Genomic DNA, 16,820 nt, shown 5'->3' on the forward strand with positions numbered 1-16,820 from the left:
CCTGTGCACATGCCTGACACAATATTAAATGTGAAAAATAAATCCTACTTTAACCTCTAAAATTTCCACTTGAAAGGAAAAAAATATGTCTGGATCACCATAAAATCCTTAAAAGGTTTTCCACCCTTTCAGTAGGCAAGCAACATTGCTGAAGTAAGAGTAATCTTTGCATAGGAAATTTAGGAATGCTCCTGTACATTGTATCAGCACATTCTGTGTAGCTTGACACAAGGGAAGAGAACAGGCAGTCAGTCCTTTTCCTGCAGTATTTTCCATGCATCTACAGCCAAATCTCTAAGGACACAAGATGATTTCTGAATCACAGGTCAGTCTTATCTCAAAATTAAGGAAAAAAGTGCACATGGCCAACAACTTTGGGATGAATACCTTAATAAAATAAGATTACATTACTACTCATTTGGTAAAATTGACAACTAGTAGTATTTCTTGCCTTGTGTTAAAAGTTGTAATTATGTGTATTGTCCTGTTTTCACCTGAAAACACAAGTTCTGTTAGGACAGTAAGTGTTTACTGAGAAAACAAGTGTGCATCCTTTGCTAGAGTGATGAGTCTAAGGCTGGGGAATTACATCCTGTAATCCAGATTTCAAAATACAGGAGCACAGAGGTCTGAGAGCTCACAGCTTTTTCTGCTAAACTGCTGTGGTGGTGGTAGAAATAAGCTCTTATTTTTATTTCAAGAAAATGCTCTGCACAAGAAGATGTCTAATCAAGAGCTTGCTGCAGATAACTTGTAGCATCCTGATTAAAACATTTATTTTTAAACCCGTCAGTCATTACCATGTGCTATTTATGCGTAACTTGGAAGCTTATTCATAAATATGTGACATTTGGGTCACTGAGTGAATTATAATGATAGAATTATGGATCAAATTTGGAAGAGTAGAGTATAATGTTTGGGAGATGTTTTAAATGTTTTTAAACACCTTTCACTTATCTCCTTGCTTAACATTTACAAAGACCTCTTTTTAGCATAAAAATCTGTTTCTCAAACAGTGATACAGGAAGAAGTTGTTTACATTTTCAGAAGTACCAACATACATCACTTATGACAAAAAAACCAAGCACTCCATAAGAAATGCTCAATCACTGTCAATCATACACACTAAAATATACATAAACCAAAGCATGTGGTATGAACTGTATTAGATTCAAACTGAACAGAGAATTACAACTATAACAAACAAAACCCAAATAATTACTAGTGACTCACAGGCCTATTTACACATCTCACCAAACTATTGGAAAGGTAGGTAACCATAGAAACCTGTCAGCCTAAATTCAGCACTTTAAAATTTGTATTTAGTTTAAAATGCTGACAATTCTGTTTCTATTTGACAAAATTCATATTTTTAAAGGCTTCAGTTTTTGCTTTGGTGCTTAAATAAATGCCTAAAATTATTTCATTTACTGGTTACTGATAATTTGCCTTTTATATTTGATTTTACCTGAGCAAAAATTGCAGTTTACTCTCAGTAATACAAAATGTTAATATATTTTAGTATCACAAATTAATTTCTAACATTTCTTTAATGACTGAAATTAAATAACAAGATAATATTCTGCACTTACTATGAAATGTTTTGTCCATGGACTTTTTTAAGCTGCACACCAGCAGAAAAAAGAAATTACTGAAATTAACTGTTAAAACTGAAATGCTAATAGCCTTTTCAACTTATACTTCTTTTTCACTGACAATTGCAATTTGCATGGCTTAAAATTTAATACTATCATTAGTACTAATGTCCTATATTTTACTTCATAATCTAAATGAGTAAAATATTATTTTTGTAGTTCACTGGCTCTTATACTTAGGCTGCAACGTTCAGTGTGTATTTCATTATGTAGATGAGCAATGGAAGTTGTCTAACATGATTTAAATGGGTCAACAGTATTTTCCTATTCACATTAATCATCTAGACAGCCTCACACAAAAAAAAATAGCCTTGGAAACTAACCTAGGAAATCCCTTTTTATCAGAGACTCTTCCCAGCGCTCCACCAGCAGCGAGCAAAGCTCCGGAGAAGGAGCCCCGGGAAGGGCGGCCGGGGCCGGGCCCCGCTCCCCTGGGCGCGCTCGGCTCCCGGCGCTGCCCGCGCTGCCCGCGGCCCCGTGCCAAGAATGATTCTCGTCCCGCCGCGTTCAATGGGAGCTGTGTGTTGACAAACTGAGCAAATCTGAATCGGCAAAATTCATTCTTGGCACGGGCACACACAACTGTGCTGAAAGCAAAGGCGCGCTGCCCGCTCCCTGCACTGGCAGCCGGCTCCTCCTGGCGTAAACACACTTGTCAGGGCTCCGCTGGAGTCAAAGGACACAGGATGAGGCCGTTCATTGCCAATTGTTTATAAAACACACCAAAATTAAGGGTTCTATTCTCAAGCCATGTAACCACCATCTACGGCCCACTTCATATATGGCATATGGCAAATAAAATGGCAATTTATAATTAACATGGCCCTTGTGTAGAAAGGAAAGCTATTCTAATAGATGATAAAGGGGAAGAACATAAGTATAAAACAGGCAGAAAGTAAAAGAATTATTGTGTACTAAACATTTAGACTAATTTATTTTAAAAAAACAAACAAACCTCAAACCAAAAACAAATGAACAAACCCTCAAAACAAACAAAAAGAAAAACAAAACCAAAACCCTCCTTTCTGATCTATCTTCACCAGGTTATTCACTCACTTTGTATGGTTTATTGGACTATTCTACTGTCTGATTTTCTAAGCTAGACAGAGTAAGCAAGGAGTCTTCGCAAGAATTTAGCTCTCAAACTCCTTTTTCTAGACTGAAAAGGGTTTACACAGTCTTTTCTGCACAGACAGTAAATCCATAATAAGTGTTTTGCTCTCCACAAGATGAATATAATCTAACTTGCCAGCAAAATATGACAGGCAATTCTCCTGAGCATGTTTAACTACCTTGTGTGCAAATCTGGGCAGTAATCTATGAAATTCTCTATAGGGACATCCACTTAATCAATTACTAATCTGTAAACTCAACTCAGAACTTCTGGATTCAGTGAATTACATGCTAAAAATCCTGCTGCATACTTTTTTCACACGGAAAATGTGAAGCCTATCTCAATCTATACTCATGGCCTATTGAAAAGTGATGTCACTGTGAATTTGAGTCTTACAGCCCTGGCCACAATTTCATAAATGTCAAGGCTGCAGATCTGTATTCGGTAGGCAAAGAGCTGCAGTGAAGCTGATTCTGCAGTGGCTGCTCCCCTGGCAATGGCACAGTCCTTGGAAGCGCTGTGCCCATGCCTGGGCCATGCCTGCTCCTTCTGCAGTGGCTGCCAGTCCATTGTCACCGCGTGTCACACTGCAGGAAACATGAGAGAACTGCTGCCTTTCCCCAGACACTGCAGCAGATTATTTTCATCAGGCTGAATTTCCAGCTGCCAACACCCCACCAACCTGTTTGCAACACCCGTCTGGATTCCACAGCTGGGGATCCTGCTGCAGCAAGCTCTGCCAAAGTCTTTCCATCAGCTACCTCACTCCATACCTGATTTTGTGAAGCAGCTTTTAGAGAAGAGTTATTTGGACAAAACAACCTCCAAATGAACAAAAACAAGACTGCCTTTATCAAGGAGATTTTAGAAACAGCCACTTCAGAGCAATCTTTGGTTTGCTCTGCAATTACATTCTTGCCAGAAAACATGTATTAGTTAAGGAGAGTACTCTACAACTCAAAACTCTTAGACAACATAATGGTACTACTCAGAGAGCTGCTGGGACAGTTATACCAGTAAAATAATTCTTGCTGGTACAACTTGATCTTTTGGAGCAAGCTTTGATTTATGCTTTCCCAGAAGAGAACTATTCTCATGAGATGAGCCTCTGCTGATTTAGCAGGGTGTGTTAGAGCATGAATAATTTTTTATAAACCCAGACAAGACCCGCTACTGTATTTACTTCTTTAAAGAACACCCATTTCTACCATGACTCACAGAATTCTGTTAATAATAATAATAATCAGTGCAGAACAACCAGAAATGGCTTGGAGAGGTCAGACCTGCCTAGCCACCTCAGAGGAGCTAGTTCAAAAAGGACATGGCAACGACATTAAGCCTTGTCATCACCTACCATTTCATGCACAAGGCACGAGTGTGATTTGATGCTCAGATCTGCACAAATGACCATGGGCAACACCTCCCCTCAGTGTCAGCCCAGCATGTCTTTGTGAGACATCCATCCACTTTGTCCAGTGGAAAAGGACCTCAACTCAGCAGCACTGCATGAGGTTACAAGCACACTCAAGAGCAGAGAAGTCAAGCAGAATACAAGCAGATCTGCAGTGACTGCACCATTTCTTACACAAAGCATGTCCACTTTACATGGAGGGAAGCTAGGAGTTTACTGTTGCTTCTGCCCAACTCCACCTGTGTCTATCAGTAAATCTAAGACTTCCAGAACAGCTGGAATTTATATAAGAAACAAACTTGCCATTTTCTTTCAATGTTATGCCACATTTGTTGACTTTCTTTTTTAAAGAATGCATAAGGATTGCAGGATGCAATGTAAATTTATGTACAAGAAAGCATGAAACAGATAATCTGAGAAGTGTACAAATTTCTACACAGAACATCTGATATGCTGTAAGTAATAATGTATACATTCAGACTGTGTTATTACTGCAAGAGCTCTTTATGGTTCAAAATAAGCTTGATCTAAAATGGAACATAACTTTAAACAGGTTTTAACAATGAATACCTGAACATAAACATATTTAAAATGTGAAAGCTGGAGACTTTATAGAGCTGGTTAGAGTGGCTGGTTATTTATAATCTAAACTCAAAAGAACAGTGTGACTTTCAAAAACACCCAGGGAAGTTTTCTCAGGCTGCACAGTGGAGAGTATGTCTGCCAAAAGACCTCCAAGGAGCTCTGAAGAGCTCCTTATTCTTCCTCCTAAGGCTTGCATGCAGCAGAGCAGCCTGTTGAACACCTGGGTTTTAACATTCTCCTTTTTCTTCAGAAATTATGAAGGGAAAGACATTACTGATTTGGAAAGGACATATTCTCCAAAAGAACAATGAACAAACTTTCCATACCTTGTTTCAAGTCATACAAAGAGGGTAAAAAATGATCAACTGAGAAGAAACCCTTATTACACAACAACACAATTTTAATGTTTTGAAACAGTTCCTCTAAAAAAATCTTCTAGAGTCTGTTTTCACCCTAGATAACACTAAAGGCCAGTGGTGTGATCTGAACTGGTGAACACCAAATATTACTTTTCTTAAATGGAAACTAGAACTTGGCTTCATACAGTGCCTTCATACTTAGTGTGTTATAAATTACTTAAATACTGGCAGGCAAACAGCCATTATGCGCTCAAGAGCTCATACGTTACAATACTCAGCATTTTGATAGAGCTTTTCATCTTCAGAGTGCTTTACAAACAACTCATTAATCCCAACCAATGCACCTGCAAGGCAGATAAATATCTGCATTGTAGGTGGAGAAAGACACAGGAAGTTCACTGACTCCTGCACAGCCATGCTCACTAGCAGCCCCAAACATCCCCAGCTCCTGGCTCCTGGGGCAGTGCAGGACCTGAGCCCCACTTGCGTTGAGCTCGTTCCTTCTCCTGAGCCACAGAGCTGCAGGAGAACGTCTTCTACTGCCAGGCACTGGCAGAGTGCTGGCCTGGCTGGAGACCCCCCCTTTCCCAAAGCTGCTAAGTTCCCAAGCACTGCAAGCTCCCACCAGGATCACCAACCCCAGGAAGTGGGAAGTCCATGAGACACTAAAGTGAGACTCACAATATAGACTCTCAAGCTGATTCACCATCAAGCAGTGATCTGGAAAAGCCTCTGTGCCTGCAGAAGCCTTTGCCTCTCCCTGTTTATTTCTAGCTGCTGCACAGACTCCAGGGCAGCAGATTCCTACAAGTCAGACAACAGAACCCTGAAGTCTCTGGTCTCTGAGTACTGCCACAATTCAAGAAAACAGCTTCACTCCTCTGGTGTTCTCTAACTATTAAAAACTTGTAATGAAATTTTGCCTTCGAGAATTGTAATTCTCTTCCCTGTTGGTGACTGGAAAAAAAAAAAGAACCTGATTGCACTGCATGATTGTACTTTTAACTTTCTGAGTTCTAAAAGTATCAGATATGATTTTTCTTAAACCTCAGAAATACCAGGAATGTCAAATCTGGAGCAGATAAGAAATGTGGAAAGTGTGAACAATACAATACACATACTGTGCTACAACAGACTTTATATTCCCTTACACAGAGAAAATTAATAATGGCCTTTTAGTAATAACATATTTATTTCTGATGTTTATTAGTCACTAGATTTAAATATATAAATCTGACAATCCTTATCGGTTCATTGTTCACATTTGTGAGCCCAGGGCTTAGCAAGTTCTCCAGCCACTGTAGTTCCTCCCAGGGTAAACCACTCATGTTTAAAAATATAGGTGAATCAGACAAACTGTTACAATAACAGAAAAACTAATCCCACTTTTTCTTAAGATATCGAAGAAAAAAGTCTCTCTACAATTAAAGGTATAAGCAAACACAAGCAGCAAAAGCGAAATGAATGGCAAAAATGTATGGAGATAAAAGAGCTCAGCCAGCCTGCGCAGTTGAACTAGATATAAAAGGCAAAATAAGAAGAAAGAAGCAGCCTTTAATACTCTTCCCCTCTTTAGTGTTTTAAACTTATCAAGAAAAAAATATAACAAGCCCACATAATCCAAAACAAAATGAAGAAACAACTCCTGATCATTAAACAGAAATGACAAGTTCCCCACATTTAGAAGACTTTTAAGCTTATTATTTCACTGATTTAAAGTGAGCTTGTGTCTGACTGCCAACATCATGCTTTTAAAATGAAGTCAAATCTACAACTCCCAATGAAAACAAGGGCAGATAAGAGCAAACTAAAAATATAACATACAGGAAATTAAATTGGATTTAATTACATTGAACATTAACATTCATTCTGCAATCACAAAGAAATTCTAAAAACATTTTCTAAATTAAAAACTCCACTATAAATAATATGCAATCTTTATATAATGTAGTTTTTCCAAAAGAAGGAAACAGATTAAAGAGCAGCATGCAAGAACAAAATTTAAATCTGCAATTGTATCCACTAAACTCTGGAAGCCTAACAATGATGATGCAGTAAAAAACCACCCAACATCACAACCGTAATGCCACAACATTTTTTGCTATTTTGTTTAATAACTCATCACTTTCTTTGTACGCAGTAATGAAGAGATGTCACAGCAACTCGTGTCTGTCTGTGTGTGCTCCATTCTTTCCTGCTCCTGTTTTCAGGGTGGGTTAAAAAGAATCTTTTCTCCTAATCATCAGCAAACCAGTACCAGATTTCACTTGTGGTAAAATATGCTACCCATCAGTACAAGGCAATGCTCCATAAAAACAACAAAGAAAATAAAAAAAAGCAAGAGGCAAGGTCTGAACACATTTTTCTTTCAATTCCCTTGGGAATCGTGGTTCTATAGGTCTTGAATTCCCAGGCAGAGGGGATCATGTTCATCAGTTATGGCAGCTCCTCTGGGCCTAAGTCCAGGTAGACTGCTTGTCTAAACTTGATGAAATATAGGCGCCATCAGGTAACAGCAGTGCTTGGGGAGACTCCAGAAATGTGTAACTGAAAACTAAAAAATGAAATTAAAACAAGGCTGTAGCCAAACAGCCTCTTTCTACAGGATGCAATAACTGCAAGGCAAAGAGTTTACAACATATAGACTGCTCCTTATATATGTTCTTTTGCCTCTTCACATAGATAATATGAAAGCTGGATTGGGCAGACAAGCATATTTTAACAAACACTGATTTTAAATAGAAATGCTTAGGAAAGAAACCACTGTGACAAATACAAACAGCTTGAATAGACAAAACATTAAAAAGAAGTCATTGCCCTGTAACCCACTCGCCCTCCCACTACATTACTTCAAAATATTTTCAAATTAAATTTTCATGCTAATAAATATTGCTAGATCAACAGCACTGGGATGTGGTGTCTGGAAGCACTGCAAGCTCCCCATCACGGCACATCATCATGTCAAACTGTCACAAGAGAAGGAGAGGCAGCAAGACTCTCACTAGATGTGCATTTTGAAGTGCTACAGCAATATGCTTGTTTGGGAGTGGGGAAGGAAGGAGGAACCAAAAAAGGAAAATTAATTACCAATGCCCAGTTGGTGAGATCATTGTAACTGGGTGTGCTAAAGGTAGTCTTAGCACAGAAAAGGCCTTTTCAGACTGCATACATGATCAAGTACTCCACAAAGCTTTGAAATCACAAATTGCAGTGGACCAGCAGGACTGTCACTGGAGAATGCTCAAAAGCACCTCCTAAGCTTTTGTTTAAGTTTCCTCTTAATTCACAACTGTCACAACCAGAACATCATGTCTATTATATTAAAATATCATGGAAAGGAAAACCAGCTTAGATTTCATGACACAGACCTCCACTGCAGCTTTAGCATCAAAACAGGTTCAACACCAGAAGCAGCTTGTCTTCAAGGTGACTTCAGCCAAAATCCACATCTCTTCAGAATAAAAAAACAGACCACATAACACCACAGAAATATTTTTGGTATCCTCAACCTTACACTCCAACTACAGCTATACATGGAAAGCCACACAAGAAATGAGGTTAAGTGTGCCAAATTGGCTCAGAAGGGTTCCCCCTGCACAGCTAGAGAACACCCACAACACACAAATCCCAAACTTTACAGACTATGTGGTATGTTGCTTTTATGTGCACCTTAAATTCAGCTTCTGGTCTAGGTAGGGTAATTCAATGCAAAAAGTTGAGTAAAGGAAATTCTGTATCTAAATTTAGAAAGCACTTTACCTAGGTCTACTGCTGAACTGCAAGTTTGCCTGGTAACTTGGGAGCAGCAGGCACCAGGGCAGGCTCAGGCCCTGTTTCATCCTGCTGATGCTGTGCTGCCACAAAATCCTCCAGAAATTACTCCTTCAGTGCTGGAGTTTCTCCATCCATCAGCTAGTGCTCATGATTTCAGCCCCTTTTGTCTGCTTAGCTGTCTGCACTGTGAGCTCTCAGAGGCAAAATAAAATGTTTTATTATATGTTCACAGGACATTTGATCCTGCGATTTTAGGGAGGGAAGGAAGCTATCTGCTGTAAAATAAAAGGCAATTCACTATTTGAGGTCCAGAATTTCTTCAGGAATGATTCAATCCTTCATTCTTTCTCCTCAAACACTATATTACTCTAAACAAGCTTAGAGACCTGTCTTAAACTCTACCACTATTCTTGATGTTTTAAGTAACAGAACATGCAAGGACCAAGTAGCCAGACACTTCACAGTTTCATCCTGCACATAGCCTTGGCAGGATCATCTTCCAGTATAGATTTCAGGAGTCTGTATTTTTGTTCCCTTGAATTTAATCTCTAAAGATTGTGAAGTTGTATTCTTTATTTCACTGATTTGCTGTATGAGTATACAGGAGGTTATTTGGTTCTTTGCAGAACAACATTGGAATTTGTGTGTGTTGGTTAGCACTGCATTTGTGAGCCTGAAGAGTAAAAGACTGAAGCAACACCTAAAGGAGAGACAAAGATTGCCTTCTTTGCTGCCCAGAGGCAGCACTGAACTGAGTATCTTGAATTAAAATCACAGACATGACTTTCCATTTCAGACTTTCTACCCTGTTACATGGTATTATGTTGAGCCTTTGCCTCTACATCTGCAGGCAGGTGAGGAAATGCCAGATGACAGCAAGCTCTGGCAGGCAGTGCAGAAGTTGTGCATGCCAACAGCCCTCACTCCAGACATCCCCATGTCCTACTGTGAAGACAGAGACAGCACTGGAAAATCCACTTGGGAAGCACTGCAGCAACAACTCCCTACAATGGGGCATCCCACTTTCTTTCCAGAGTCATTCCCAGAGCTTCATGGTATTTTCCTTCAGGGTCAGCAGCCTATGCACAAAGGCGGACAAAGGCCCTTCAGCAAATCACACCAGGGCAGCGAGCTTCTGCAGATGGTGGAGAAGCCTCAGAGCTCTGCCATAGGAATGGAAAGAGGAAGTAGCTCTTTTCTGCTTAGAGAAAGCTCCAGGTGAGCTTTAAGGAGAATTCTGCAAAATTAAAAGTGATACCTACAAAATACATTTCCACACAAGGTCAATTTTGTCTGAAGGCTTATGGCTGGGCTTACTTTCCTTAACTCCTGGCATATGAAAATGTAGCTGTGTAACACATTTATCACAGACTAAACACTGGCAGATACAGGACACTACCTGGGACCTGGGCACCCAAGCCATAAGGCACGCAGAGCAGAGAAAGCATTCACAAAAAGCTGAACCTAAGCACTCCTCAGGAACTCGTCATTAACTTTGTGTCCATGAGGGTTTTAGCTGCAACCACAACGGTGACACTCTGGTACCAGGGCAATGGGCACCTTCCTACAAAGGGGAAAAGACTTCTCAGTCTGAAATGAATGGCTACAAGAGTAGGTGGGGGTCACTAAAGCTGTTGATGGGGCAGAAAATGTTGGTTTTCAGCAGCTGTCCAGGACATTTGCTAATGACTTTCCTTCATTTAAAGGCAACCCTAGCTAATGCTGAGAAACCTAAGCTCACAGAGAAAGCACACCCTACACACCCACCCACAGCCAGAAGCGACAGATCTCGGCAGGAAAAAAGCCACAGTGTGCTGCCAACAATACATTACCTCTCAGCTGAGAGAAGAGAGCGATTAAACACTTTATTGAAAGGGGAATATTTTTCTCTCATGCCTCAAACCATGAAAGTGCATGTCTTCCCCAGAGCTGCTGCACAGTTGAAATGGGAATAATTCCTCGCCTGCCTGATTAGTTTTGAGACAGAGATGAAACTACCTCAGGATTACTTAAAAAATGTTGAAAGTGTACTACAATCAAATGGTTTGAACTTCCACCATGCATCACTTGCAGCTCATAATGCTAATGTTAAATTCTGGAGACATGAGTCTGTCTACAAATTAATGGAAAATGTGAATTAATATTTTCTTCCAGCTAATTGCTCAACTCATATATGGCACAGTGCAGCCAAGCACATTAGGTCTTGAAAACTCTCTTGCACAAATTTTAAGCACTTTTTCTCATTTGCCAAAAAAAATCAGAATTACAGGACATATTTAATTGTAAGTCTGAAATACCAGGAAACAGTCAAGTCTCCCCAAAACTGTTATCTGTACATTCGATGGTTAATTAAAAAATAAAAAAGGTTAGAAGTACTGGAAGTTACTGTAGGTGAGTATTAATTGTTTGAGTTGTACATTTGTGAACTTCTTTTTAACAGTGAGAAAAATACAAAGTGATAGTTCTACCATTTGAATAGTAATAGTGCTAAGAAGATTTTCATGATTCATTCTTAACATGAGAATGGTATCTAATATGCTGAAATTTGTGATTAAATATGCTTATCAAAGAACAAGCTATAACAATTAAAAAAAATATATATATAACTCGTGTTCCAAAATGCCCCATCAGAAAGATGGAAACAGACTGATTCAGTAGCATATGGCAGCAAAAAAAAATCTGAAATGAATACTTTGATTTCAGGAAAAAAAAAAAAAAGAAGATAATCTAATTTTGAGTCCTTTTACTTTCTCTTAGAAATACTGAAAAGTTTGAATTTTGTAAAACATGAGCATTACCAAGGTCTGCAGATTAAAAAAAAGCGAGAAATTAACTGTATCAGAAACAGTGCTCAGTAAAAGAGTCAGTAAAGCAGGTACTTTATTTATTTAATCACTTCCCAGATGGAGACCCCTTAGCACACTTCTGTCCAGTAACACACACAGTCCAACATAAAATGGCAATTTAAAAGTTCATTACCAGTTTTACCATCCTAAATGTCAAAGCTGTGTCTGACCAGAATAAAAAACTGTAAAATGACTTGTCTGCACTCCATCTAGAGCACATAAACCAGATCTTCACACTGCCTCAGGTCCTTGCTACACCTTCTGTATTAGTCCAACTAATGTTTGTAACTTGTGTAGTGCTTCAGGACAGTTTGATGATTTTCATATAAATACCCTTCTGGAGAAGAGTTTAGTATTCCTTCTATACACAGTTTTTTTTACGAAATATGGAAAATACTCAACCATGCATTACTGACAAGGCTTGTGAACCAAATTTGTGACCTATACAGCCCAAAAAAGAAAAAGAAAAAGAAATCAAAAACCCCAAGTAAAACCCAACTTATTTCTAATGAGACTTGGCACTTCTGGACAAACTTGAAAGTGTGAGGCTCTGAAGCTGTACTGCAACAGTATCAACTCCAGCTCTGTCCCTCTGCTTCTATAAAAAAAATAAAAAAGGTTTAAGGCATTTCCTCCTCATTTTACTAACAGAGGGGAAAGAGTAACATTCTCAGAAGAATTCTGAAAACAAACATCTCTGAAAGGCTCTGTAGTCACAGAAGAAGGAGGATCCCATACCATCTCATATTCTGTGGTGCTGGAGACAGCCATGGTTGCAGCCGGGGGCAGTTTGCAGGCTCCCCACTGAGGAGCCTGCGGGGAAATTCCCAGTTCCACAAGGGGCCGAACAAGGCAGCCCAGCCCCTCAGCGAGCAAACAGCCAGTCTGGGAACACAAACTGCACGGGCAAGGGATGGATCACACCCCACCAGTCTGCACTGAAGTGACTTTAAAAACCTGGCCCACAGTAAGTCACACAGCTTAGCACAGAATTCTGATTCACTGTTAGGGAAGCAAGATCAGGAATCAGTTCTATCAGTATTAAACACAAAAGTAACTCAATTTACATGGGATGTCTTCTCATCAACTATTTCCCTGTGGCACTAAACCCTGAAATTTCATTATAAGAAATTAGGGGCTTCTACTTTACAATAATTCACCTGTATAAAATAAATAGATTTGTAAGAGATTACTATGCTTTAAACCATCTAAGATACAATTGTAGATATAAATGCAGCTCTTTCATGTGTCCTACTTTATTACCAATAAAGTAGCACAGATTCAATTACAATAATACCTGAAACTGTGATAATATCTAATCAGACTATTTACAAGCCAGTGAATCAGCACACAATCCATACTATTCCTAACTACAAACTGTGACAGTGACTTGATGTCTCTGTCACAGTTTGTGCTCTGGGTGCTTCCTAGTACAGAATAATAAATTCAATTCCCATTCCTATGCATCACCTGTAAAACTGTTTTTGAATATTCTTCAAGAAAAGGTGCCAGCTAAAATGCAGGTCAGCCCACTGCTAGTCCACTCTGAAATGCAGCATTTGAGCATACAGAATTTCACCAAGGTTGGTGGAAACCACTCACACCCTAAAGAGTTGTGTGCCCTCTCCTTGGGTTGAATTCTGACATTAGCAAGGCAGAGACTATTCAAATAACTTCCCTATATGATTACTGAAAAGTACTTTTTAATTTCCTAGTATTTTTCAGTCAATTTTATTTTTTAATAAAGGGGTTTTTTAGGCTTGCCTAAGTCCTTCTGATATGTGGATAAAGCATTTAATCAGTATACAGCTTTCAAGATCCCTGCTGCTCAAATGCACTTATGCAGAAACAATTCCATAATAAAGAAAACTTTCATCATTTATAAAAATGTAACATCAGATACATTAAAAAGAATAAGAGGCTATAAAAAAGTAATTTTTGTTCAATTAAGATGGAATAGATAGCCTTAGATGAACAGAAACATAATTTAAATTACTTTTGTCTTTCGGTATTTGCAAATTAAATTATACTGAACTGTCCCATTCGGGGAAAACTGGACTTTGTTCAATCAGGCTTGTCTTAACTATGACAGTTTCACTTTCTTAAGTATCTGTAAAAGCATATCCCCTAGGGAAGCTGAACAATTTGATGCCTGAACGGAAGGTAGGAAGGCTTAGCAAACGTAATTCGCTAGGTTCTATTAACTGGATGACGGACATCGGGCTTTTAAGGGCGCATGGGGCTGAAGACGGGTGTAGGACATGGGCACAGGACTTTGGCTTGTGAAGGGTTATGTGGTAGAGAAAGGGCTCAGAGATCCTCAGGGCACGGGGGACAAGGGGCCCTGACAAGCCATTACACAGACGGGCGTGCCAGCAGGTAAGGAATCTGCACTTGAACGGCTTGGTAGAAGAAACACGTACACTCATGTCACATTACTTCAGCAGCAAAAGTCACCAGAGCAGAAGCAGAGCAGAACATTCCCACCGCCTTCCCGCACCGCGGGGTCCCCGGGAGGTGCTGTGTGTGGGCCCCAGGCCGAGCACGGCACCGGGGGAACTCGCCTGAACAGGAGCCGAGCCCTGACAGCAGCGGCCGCTGCTGCGGGGCCCCGCCGCCACACGCCGCCCCCCGCCCGCCCGGCGGAGCGCTCTCTCGCAGCCCTCGGCAGGTGCGGCGGCGGCGGGACCTTTCGCTCCTCGATTTCAGAGCCAGCCCCGACTGAGCGGCGGCGGGCGGCGGGAAGGGCAGAGCAGGGCCGGGCCCGCGCCTCACCCCGGCGGCGGCGGCGGCGCGCACTCACCTCCGCAGCGCAGCGCGCGGGCGGCTCTGGGCGCCGCCATGCTGCCCATGTGAGGCGGTCACGTGGCCGCGTGTGGCGGCGGCTGGGAGCGCCCCCCGCCCGCCCTCGGCCGGCGCGAGCGCGGTGTGAGGACGGCGGGCGGGATCCGCCCTGCCGGGGCAGCGCTCCGCTCCCGTCTCCGGTCCGGTCCGGTCCGGCCGCGGCTCCCTGTGCCCCGGGGTGCTGCTGGCTGCCCTTCCGCACGGCCCCATCCTGCTCTGCTCACCACCCCTAGCGAGAGTGGTGACTGCTCCTTCCGCAGCGGGACAGAACTGCCGAAAGCGGGACTCGGTCCCGCATGAGTTCAACCGTACTATTCCATGAGGGCTGGAGCTGCCTCATAATTTCTTGCCATTAAAAAATAAAAAAAAAACGCAACCAACTAAGCAAGCAAACACCACCACCCTCCCCTCAACTTGTACTTTTATGAATAAAATATGAACTACTCTTTATGAACTAATGAATGCAAAGGAAAACCTGGAAGGGAGGTGCCAGGAGGGATGGTGCCAGACCTTTTGCTGTGGCGCCAAGTGACAGGATGAGGAGCAGTGACCGTAACTAAAACACAAGTTTCATCTCAGCAGGAGGAAGAGCTTTACCTTGAGGGTGGCAGAGCACTGGAGCAGGCTGCTCAGGGAAGGGCTGCATTCTTCTCTGCAGACATTCAAAACTCACCTGGATGCATTCCAAAATATGGAAATAATCCAAGTATTCCTTTCTTACATCCTCACACACATGTAATGATCTTTGTGTCCTTACATACATTCATGGGTACACACGTAGTGGCAAATTGTGGGATAAGTAAGTACATTGCCAAATGAGAACTCAGGCTGTTTAGCTCCAGATTTATTTACATCCTGGTACAGCCATCAGTAGTTTTTAGCTTCCCATGTACAAGTTCTATGATTTAGTAAAGAATAGAGTCAAAGTCCAAGGTGGATGGGAAGGCTGAGCATATTTACCTATATGTGCTTTAGAAAAAGCTCCCAAAAAGTATGAACTTAAAAGTTACACTTGAAGCATTTCTGATTTTAAGGAGAAAATGCCAAACATGCTCTGATTAATGAAAGAAAAAAAAAAAAAAAAAAAGAAAAGTGCTGTGATCCTCTTAAACTTTGCTAGTGAAAGTGCATCTCTTAATCGGCTGCCACAGCATGATAGGCAGCCTATCATATAGCTTATGATCATATAGCTGATCATATAGCTTATAGCATATATCCAGACTATACTGTTGTTTAAAGATCAATCCCTTATGCTGCCTCCAAAAATTAAAATATTCTACTTCTTATAGCCACATTCTGCATGAACTGACATATTTCGTCATCATTACTCAGTGAAGGGAGAATGATAAGATTTTCACAGAAATAATGCTATAGGAATAAATAAAGAGAAAGCATTGCTAAGCTGATCAGTTACACCTCGTGAGCACCATTACCCTCTGCTCACTGGTGACAGCTATGCACACGCTGTTTCATTTGCAGGGCCCAAATGTGCACGTCTTCACTTTGCTCCTAATTCTACAACGTAGTATGGTCTTTCAGGAGCATAATTTTATCCTCTTTGTATCTTGGCAAGGCTTTAGGAATCCAGACTTAACCACTAGTTCTGTAACATCAATGTGCAGTGTAAAACAATCACACATTCTGCCGCTTGGCCTAAGCAACTAGATATAATTGCTTACTTATTATTACTATATATTATTACTATATATCATTATACTATATATGTAAACAATGTATACTCTTGAGGGGGTGTCCTTGTGTGTGCTTAAAGAGAACAGCACACTTCACATGAAAGTATCCATGTATGATGAGTAATTAGCCACATTTTCCTCAACTGTCACTAAAGGAAAAAACCAGAGATCTCTAAGGTAGCCTAGTCTCACCTTTCTTATTTGAGTCAGCAAGTATTTCCTACTCAGTGGAACGAGGACACTGTTAGAGAAAATGAAGTGAATGCTTGGCTTTTTTTCTGCAGCTGTAAGCCCTAAATTCCTTTATTGTAACAGCCTGAAAATTGGTTAATGGCGTAAGAAAATGGAGGCAATTCTAGTTATGCTGCTACCACCTTTGTAATTACCTTGTCCTTAAGTGTCAGGCTATTTCACAAATACTTGTAGGTACTGACTAGTGGTTAGATTGGACCAATTATTTTTGCATGCCAGAAAATAAGAGGGGATCAATCAAATTACGATCAATTACATTTCAAGCAAACTGTGTAATTTTTGCAGTCTC

The 16,820-nt window shown here is 40.7% G+C and overlaps 1 protein-coding gene across 4 annotated transcripts in view; it reads right to left on the bottom strand.

Moving 5' to 3' along the window:
• METAP1D (methionyl aminopeptidase type 1D, mitochondrial) overlaps positions 1 to 14,696 on the bottom strand; it is a 43,679-nt gene extending 28,983 nt beyond the window's left edge. The window contains exon 1 of one of the 4 annotated variants that reach the window (XM_074548491.1): positions 14,548 to 14,696. In XM_074548491.1, the coding sequence (XP_074404592.1) occupies positions 14,548 to 14,596 (49 nt within the window). In that variant the 5' untranslated portion in view covers positions 14,597 to 14,696. The remainder of the gene's footprint in view (positions 1 to 14,547) is intronic. The other 3 variants (XM_074548489.1, XM_074548490.1, XM_074548492.1) reach the window with 3 other exon arrangements.
• Between the last annotated feature and the right edge of the window lie 2,124 nt (positions 14,697 to 16,820).

The sequence above is a fragment of the Zonotrichia albicollis genome, chromosome 10, assembly GCF_047830755.1.
Source record: "Zonotrichia albicollis isolate bZonAlb1 chromosome 10, bZonAlb1.hap1, whole genome shotgun sequence".
Lineage (NCBI taxonomy): Eukaryota > Metazoa > Chordata > Aves > Passeriformes > Passerellidae > Zonotrichia > Zonotrichia albicollis.